Below are 8,495 nucleotides of genomic sequence, written 5' to 3' on the forward strand. Positions count from 1 at the left end.
GATGTCCATTAAGCGGGTTGGATGTGGCCAGTACCAGATCTGACTACTTTTTACATGTAATTGGATTTGGTTATCGGTCGAAATCAGTAGCAACAAAAAATCAAAATCATATCTGCATCTAATTATAATCAGATATGATTTTGGATTATCAAATCCAATTAAATATAAGATAAAATCCTCCCCGTTGACATCCCTGCTGCAGAAGCAGCTCCCTGAGCTCACGCTTTTTACCTTCAACTGCAGCATATTTTACTTTGTTATTATACTTTAATATGAGTATAGCATCGAATTCTAAGTTGGCAGCACATCTTATCTACCTCGAATCTCCTTCCTATCTCCCTTTCCTCCAAACCGTTGACTATCAACCATTATTAACATCCCCTTTATTAAATAATAATTGCACTCAAAAGCGTACCATTTGCACCTATTCCTTTTATTGATATGCTAAGTTTCACATGAGGATGGGGATGCACAACGAACCGAGATGGCTCAGGCTCGACTGGGTTAAACTTGGCTCAAGCTATAAATGAGTCGATCTTGTATGTTGGTCCGAGGCTCAGATGAGCAAACAAGCCAAGCTTGATCAGCTGACGGAGCTTGATAAGGCTCGTTCAGATCAGCCGTAAATGGGTATTTCGGTTTTCGGACCCATGGAACTCGCAGCACCCGCTCCGCCCCGCCCCTTTAACCCTTCTCGAATTTGAGCTAAGGTTTTTTTTCCTTTCTGCTTTCGCAACCCCTCGCCTGAGTCGCCTTTCCTCCAGCATCCTCTGTGACCTGCCTTCGATCGGCGTCCCCCTCGCTTGAATTGCTTGAGTCGCCTCTCCACCAACGAATCTTGATGTGCCCCTCCTCCCTCCTCTGTGTCCAGACTCCGGCTAGCGTCTTCTGCCTCTGAAACCGGTGCAGCTGTTTTGGTCGAAAAAGGGCTGCTGGCCTGCTTCTCCGGGCCACCGATCTCCATCGCCGAGTAATGAACCTTATTGTGCGCCTGTGCCCCTCCTTCACGATCTGCTTCCGACCGACGTCATCTCTCCGACGGACATCGCCCACCAGCGGTGCTCCCACTCTCTCCCCCCTCTTCTCTTTTTCTTTGTAGTCTCAGAAACCCTAGCTCTAAGAATTAAGGATGCTTCTTCATTTCCCTTCATTTTTTTTCGATATTTTTGCTTTTTTTATTACTTTGTTCTCGGGTGTCAATCTTGTTGGGGTGGTGAATTTTGTTCGATTCACGGTACGATTTTTAGAATCTACAAATTTGCAATTCTTGTTGTAATTCTTTCTTTATTCTACAAAATTTTCTACATGAACATTGTTTTTTCAACACCATCTTCACCTTACTGATGTCTTACGTCTAGACCAGAATACCATTCTAGTTTTTCTTTTCTGCCTTCTCTGGTTGTGCTTGGTAATACGGACCAAGCTCGGAACTCAGAACGAGCTTAACAAACCAAGTCGAGCTTGGCTCGATACTCAGTATGAGCTGATCCTAGTGGTTCAAGATCGGGCTGAGCTCGAGCCGAGCCTGTTCGATTACGTAGTTGGTTGAGCCAAGCTTGTACATGCCAAGCTAGGCTCAAGCCCGGATCGTGTGCAACCCTATTTTCACATTAGCGCCGTAGGCACTCTTATCTGTATTATTTATTTCCATTTTCTGACAACTACAGTGACCTCTCTCAAGAGAAGAAGATAATGGAAAAGACATAAAAAAGAGAAGAAAAAGGCTAATGGTGTAACATAGCCAGTAACAACAGTACAAAGAAAGGTTTTCAGATCAGCCAAAGTCTAGGCAAGTACTACGTCATTGCTTGAGTCACTGACGTCTGAATTCCTCACAACTTGCCCACCGAACTCAAGTATCAGTAAATGTAAAGTAAAACATGCACCACGCACATCTAACACCCGTCTTTCCTTCATAGCTTTGTATTTGAGATGGAGGTGGAATTTTCAATGATATCTTCAGCAGCAGCAGCACCACCATTGTTACCTCCTCTACCGTTGTTGTTGTTGTTATTATTAGGGGGAAGGTTCTTGGAATGGCAACTAGCAGTGGAGATGGCAGAGGCGAGCGAAATCGGCATTAGGCAGAGACCCTTGCCCTGTAGGTACTGCATGGCCGAGCCCATGTCTTCTTCCATGAGCTTAGCTACTTGGTGCTCCGCTGCCGTTAGGCCATCCTGTGTGGATGACACCGTTTCTGTCTGATCACTACCAACGCTGTTGCTTCTCCTTCCCATCCCACCACTTGCCTGTTGTTATTATTATAGTATATTTGATTAGGTAAATCCATGCTTATCCAGTACCAACAATGCAAGCACTGCACCCAAGGAAGTAAATTACTTACAGAGAGCAAGAAGGAAAAAAGTTCTTACCACCAAGATGCCTTTTTTTTGTTTATAAAATTTGCACAAAAATATTTATAAACAGATATGTATGGATTAACATGGATATGCATGTGTTCAATGACCAAAAGCGCCCTTGATGGCATTGGAGGAGTGTGAAGCATGTTTCCTATCTTGATATAAATCCTAAATTTCTGCGAATTCAAGTTAACTGAGGTTGCAAGAGGTGGCCCCCTGCCCATAAGGGGAGATTCCCAGGCGTAACTCCTGAAGCTATTTTTTTTGAAAGATATCTCTGTAATTTTATTTTAAATTTCTTGTTGTATCCAGCAATACTAGTAGACTCATTGCATCTTTGTCTGTATTGTGTATCCCAATCAAAGAAGAAGGCTCAGTGAATTAATAAATGTATGCAATTCTGGGTGAATCACATAAAATCCTTGTTTTCGTGTGGTTGTTTTTTTTCTCCAGCTTTTTTTCATACTTGTTTCTTTGATTTATAGGTAGGTAGAAGGGTTGTTCACTCACATATGATAGTTGCCTTGATGAAAATCCACAATAATCATTATCCGAACCAACATAGATGTTAGCATGCCTGTTTCTTAGGTGTAAGGATCAGGTTTAATCACATTGCACACCAAAAGTGTGCTGCTGCACCTGGCTGCCCTCCATCTCAATGTTGGAGCCTACAGTTGACAGGCTGTACTCAGAGATGGAGAGCAGTCAGGTTCAGTGGCACACTTCTGGTGTACAATGTGATTGCACCAGATCTGCCCTCGTTTCTTAGCTGGGGCTAGGGCTAGGGCTGGTAAATGAGTCGAAAACGGAACATGGGTCATTCTGACTAGGCTTATTTACAGCAAGCCATTGTTTAAGCTCGGCTCAGCACGAGCCTGAGCTAGATGAACTGAGCCACGAGCTGACTTATTAAGTTAAAAAAAAAACATTTTTTATGGGGTTAAGATAAAGAACCGATCCGCACCTTCCCTAGGTGCTAATCACACTATATGATTTCCTCGTAGCTCATCTTATTGAGCCAACTTAACAAATTATGAATGAGTTTCAGGCAAGCCCAACTATGCCGAGCAACAAGCTGCTCGGTTCGTTTACCAGTCCTAGCTGGGGCCTCGTGCCACTGGCGTTCTGGAAAGATGGAATCCTAGGTGTGAGATAAAGATTGAATGGGTTCTCATGTGGTACCCTTGGATTTCGGATGGGTTCATCATCACCCTTGACCATAAAACAGTCAAGAGCACTAACAATACTCTCAGATGATCTTTAAAGACAAAAAAAGATTGCCATTTGGAAAAGCGATCTTAAAAGAAAATCCCAAAAATGAAAAAACAAAAAAGTCTGCTTTGGAGGAAAAGTAAAGATGGGGCTTCAAGTTAGTTGGTTTTAGGATTTCAAGGAAGAAACCCCACTAAACAAAGTGGAAAATTTTCCCAACCCCTATGGGTGATTTTTGCAGAGATGTGTTCTTCCGTCTTCAAATGGGAAGAAGAAATCGAGATAAATGAATTAAACTGATTTGTTGTATACCTCAGCTGAGGAAACGTGATCGGCAACTAACGGAGCAACAGCTGCAGCTCCGCCCAGTCTGCTCATGCTTAGAACCTGAAGAAATATTGAAGAAACAAGAATGATGAAAGTAGAAAGTAATGAGCTTCTTTGGCTGAGAGAGAGAGAGAGAGTGCCTTGACTTGGAGCTGAAGGAATTTCAAGTAATCGATGATTTCATCTAGCATGGAAGCCTTGTCAGTCTGCATTACATTACATCATTCATTCACGCAATTAATAAAGTTCTTTGAAAAGGGTACAAGAGGAACTGGTCTCTAAAGAAGGAAAAACTACCAACTACACACCTTGTTAGCATTAGGAACCAGCTCTTGGAGAGCCTTCATTCTTTCTGCGATTCTTTCCCTACGCAACTGACACACAAAAAAGCATCACCCCTAGAGGGCGTCAATAAACCAACTAAAAAAAAATCAACAATGTTTTTCGGTATGTTCTAATCCAAATTTTGTAGTGTTGGCGGAAAAGAGGCGGGAGCTTACTCTTTCAGCAATGCTGTGCGGATCGGTAGCTTGACCACGCCGAGCTCTCACTCTTGACCTCGCAGGAGCCATACCACCAGACGACGAAGTTTGATTCACCCCAGCATTCTGTCCTCCATAACTCTATTAACAGAGAATATTAGAGAGAGAGAGAGAGAGAGAGAGAGAGAGAGAGAGAGAGAGAGAGAGAGAGAGAGAGAGAGAGAGAGAGAGAGAGAGAGAGAGAGAGAGAGAGAGATTTGGGTACCTGAAAATGTGGGGTATTGTTGTTTGCACCACTTCTACCCGTCTGAAACCCATTGTATAGGCCTTGAACTTCCATGTTCTGATAAAACCATTGTCTCTGATTGAATTTTATGCTGGTGGGATAAACTCATGAAAAAAAAAGTTGGTGGTCTTACATGTTTGAACGGAGCATCAACGTCATCTGTCGATCTCTCGACAACAACGCCAGAAGAATGCGAAGAATGGCTACCCTGGCCAAGGCTCAAGGGGAGAGGCAAGCCCCCACCTCCACCATCGCTTACACAACTCCCCGGCGACGACCTGGACACATGGTTGAGGCCCAGATCGGCCGCGTTGAGTTGCAGCAGGCCCAGCGAAGGCCGCCCTCCGGCGGAGTCTCCGGAGATCTGGTGCTGCCAGAGGCGAGAGGCCGGTGTGGTGGAGTCATCGTAATGGAGGTCGTCGGCTGTGGCGTCATTCGTGGGCTTGTTGATGAAAGGGATGGAGAAGAGCTTGGTGGTGTTGGAGAGGGGATGGGAGAAAGGGGAAGGGCAGGGGTCTGCCCATGAGGGAAGGCTGGAGATCATCTGCTCCAGCAAGTCATCTTGGGGCATTTGGTGGTGGTGGTCTAAGTTGGGGTTAGGGTCTGGTTCTGGGACGTGGCCCTGTTGTCGAATCCCTGTGCTCATCTGTGGGGAGTTCAAGGAGGCTGTCATGGATGGTGGTGTCCCTGACTTTGCTGCTACACCGTTCTGCTGCATGTCCGTCCGGTGGTGAGAGGACTTGCTCCTTTGCCCTTCACATGTATAGGTTTTTTATAAAGAGAAGCATCTCTGCACAGTAATGAGGGCAGATCAGGTGCACTTTTGAGTTCGCCGCTGCACATGACAGCCTTCCATCTCTAGGATACAGCCTGTCAGCCAGGGATGTCAACGGGCCTGTTTTACCCGGATCCGACCCGAGCCAAACCCTATAGGCCCTATAGGGTCTGGCTATGGTGAATAATAATAAGACTCGATTATGACTGGGGTCCGGACCCGAAGGGGAGCAACACGACATGAACGCATATTAAGATTAGTGTGCTATCCATAGTTATCAGAAGTGGGTCCGAAAGCGATGCGCAAAACTTAAAATGTAGGAACAACTTAATTACTTAAATTATTTTTTTTTTACGCATTTTACAAAAAACATATGCACTTTTTATTACATAAATTTTTAAGGAAAAACACTGTTTTTCTAACAAAAAAGTGCACTTTCCATATTAAATAAGTTTGATTTTTATATGTTGAAAAAAAAAAGAGCTTTTTACTCTTAGAAAGTGGGCTTTTTATAAATTTCAAAAGCCTGAAAGAAGCACATGATTTTTGCACTATGAAAGCATGTTTCCTAATAAGTGAGCTTCCAAAGTTTTCAAAAAGCTTCTAGTAACCATGGTGCTATACATCTATGCTTCTATGCAGCTATTGAAGCACAGCATTATTGAACTCCATTTACAAGAGGTCACTATATGGTAAATTTCTTCTAGAAGCGTCTCATTGTTAAGCATGAGAAGGTGATTCCATATCCTTGGGTGAGCTTGAAAAGGCAGTACTGGTAGGTTCTTGGCTGCCACTGGTAAAGATGTAAAAGTTCTCTCTCCAAATTCTCTTGCCCATATTTTGTTAAATTAATCTTTATGTCACATGGAGAGAGTTGCAGAGGGCATAAGACCATTTTTTTTAATGAAGTTTTCTACTGTTGTAGCATATGATGGATTGGGAAGGGAAAAAAAAAATAATATCCGTGTAACATAGGTTAAGTCCAAGTAACCCATTGACATTGTTACAACCATCACAATGGCATTATGATGTGTTGGAACTGAACTTTGGTATCCATTTTGGATCTCCACCCCCATCACAGACCGTAAGTAGGCAGGCTTATGGTTGGTAAAACCCAGATTTCGACCTTGTGGCAAGAGACACTCGAGTGAGGATGAGGTGCAATGTGATTGTACACTTTTAATGTGCTGTTGCACTTGATCACCCTCTGTCTTGGGCTCCACAGATGACGGGCTGTATCCTAAAGATAGAGGGTGATCAGGTGCAGCAGCACACTGGAAGTGTGCAACTACATTGCACCTGAACCTCCCTCTAGAAGCCCTCTGTAAGTTTTAAACTTGTGATGTTCCGTTAGCTTGGCGACGTTCACAAGTTTCCCTTACCAGATGAGTGAAAGCCCTTGTTGTTATATACATGTCATTCTTAACCATTTCGTTAGGTGAGCTGAATGGTATAGCCATGCAGGCATGGGCACAAATCTCACTGAGAGATGCATGTCAATAGCGGTGATATATCTCGCCGCTATTACCCTAGTTTTTGCCACTAAAGGCTTATAATGGTGAGAATTTTTGCCGATAAATTGTCAAAAAAATTGGCCTTTGTTAAATAATAACTGCGACATTTATATCTCGTCATTAATAGGTGAACCAACACCAGCGAAAAATCTTGCCGGAACTGAGAGCACCAATAACAGTGTGGTTGTTTTAACGATGAGATGATATATAACAGCAAAATAGGATATAACAATGAGGTTGTTTTAATGGTGAGATCCATATCTCGCTTTTATAGGATATAACAGTGAAAATTAACTCGTTGTTATAAGCTATAACGGCAAAATTGGGATCTCGCTTATAACGGCGAGACAGGGATCTTGCTGTTATAAGCTATAAACCTACAAACAAGAAACAAAAATTTAGTTTTCAATGGTTACTGCCTCAACAAACACTTTTGATTTTTTTAGTTGTAAGAATTAACAATGGTTACACTTAGGTTAATCCTCTGACATGGAAAATTTGTCGAACAGAACGACAGACTAAACATCAATTGAAGTTCTAATTATTCAATTGATAAATAATGCACAAATTCAAACAAGTTAGGATCAATGCAAAAAGTTTTTTTGAGCCCATAAGCATGTTAGTGACAACACAAAGCAAACTCCACATAGAGCACCCAGTTTTTTGAGTCCATACTCTGCTAATACCAACACCAAAACAACACAAAGCAAACTCCGCGTAGAGCAACATTGATTCATAAGCCATTCGAGGAACTCATTACATCAAGGAAAATCAATGGGCAAAAGTCTAAGATCACCCAAGCTTATCTTCTACTTTTGATGATCCAATAAGTCCCTTGGTTAAATATGGTTTCATATCATTACTCAAAGTTCGAATTCAAAAAGAAAAATTTACTATAATCTCATACAGAAAATACAAACAAAATATTACATGATAATTTATAAAATTGTATTGTAATTGTAACACAACATTAGTGGCCACTCCTCGTAACCACGTACTGGTGCAATCTAGCCCTTCAAGAATGCAAAGATGCACTAAATTATAAAATCCCATATCTGAAGTATTGAATCACAAAGAGGGCCCCCTCCCCAACCCATAGTTAGGTGCACAAGTTCAAAGTAGTATAAAAAGTATGAAAAAGATCATGCTTGGAGAATATGATTATGAATGACATCAGAAGCAAAACATTTAGAAAGTTGCAAGATATTTAGCTGCAATGATAAGCATAATAAGAAAATTATGGTTATTCAGGTGGGTAGCAGAGTAACTACAAGAGGATACTTGTACTAATAAATTTCTCTGCAATAGTGTTTTATAAAAGACTCACAAAGACCATTCAACTAAACTAAAATGCCAAAAGAGCAAACTCGATCAAAATCAAACAAACTTTAGTGGGTCTTGTCGTTTAATAGCATGAGTCCAAAATTTAATAGGAAAATGTGGAACCTACACGATAAGCAAAAAACCACCCATTCAAACTCTCGGAGCAAATTCTCCTCCGACGAATTCTTCATATCATTGAAGCTGCAAGAGAAAAAA

The 8,495-nt window shown here is 42.0% G+C and overlaps 1 protein-coding gene across 1 annotated transcript; it reads right to left on the reverse strand.

Annotated features, from left to right (window-relative positions):
* Positions 1–1,913: 1,913 nt before the first annotated feature.
* LOC149811636 (bHLH transcription factor RHL1-like) lies at positions 1,914–4,721 on the reverse strand. The gene is made up of 6 exons (XM_089992888.1): positions 4,647–4,721; positions 4,400–4,507; positions 4,208–4,273; positions 4,040–4,105; positions 3,900–3,959; positions 1,914–2,249 (listed from the first exon to the last, which is right to left on the reverse strand). Exons 1-6 carry the CDS (start codon positions 4,719–4,721, stop codon positions 1,914–1,916), a joined length of 711 nt encoding a protein of 236 aa, XP_089849014.1.
* Positions 4,722–8,495: the final 3,774 nt, after the last annotated feature.

Source organism: Nuphar pumila, chromosome 17 (genome assembly GCF_984573655.1).
Source record: "Nuphar pumila chromosome 17, dmNupPumi1.hap1.1, whole genome shotgun sequence".
Classification (NCBI taxonomy): Eukaryota; Viridiplantae; Streptophyta; class Magnoliopsida; order Nymphaeales; family Nymphaeaceae; genus Nuphar; species Nuphar pumila.

Bases quoted from the DNA above. Each gene is read 5' to 3' on its own strand.
- LOC149811636 (XM_089992888.1), bottom strand. From the start codon at position 4,721: ATGGAAGTTCAAGGCCTATACAATGGGTTTCAGACGGGTAGAAGTGGT. The intron at 4,508-4,646 runs GTACCCAAATCT...TATGGAGGACAG, and splicing joins ACAATACCCCACATTTTCAG to AATGCTGGGGTGAATCAAAC. The intron at 4,106-4,207 runs GTGTGTAGTTGG...AATGTAATGCAG, and splicing joins TGGTTCCTAATGCTAACAAG to ACTGACAAGGCTTCCATGCT.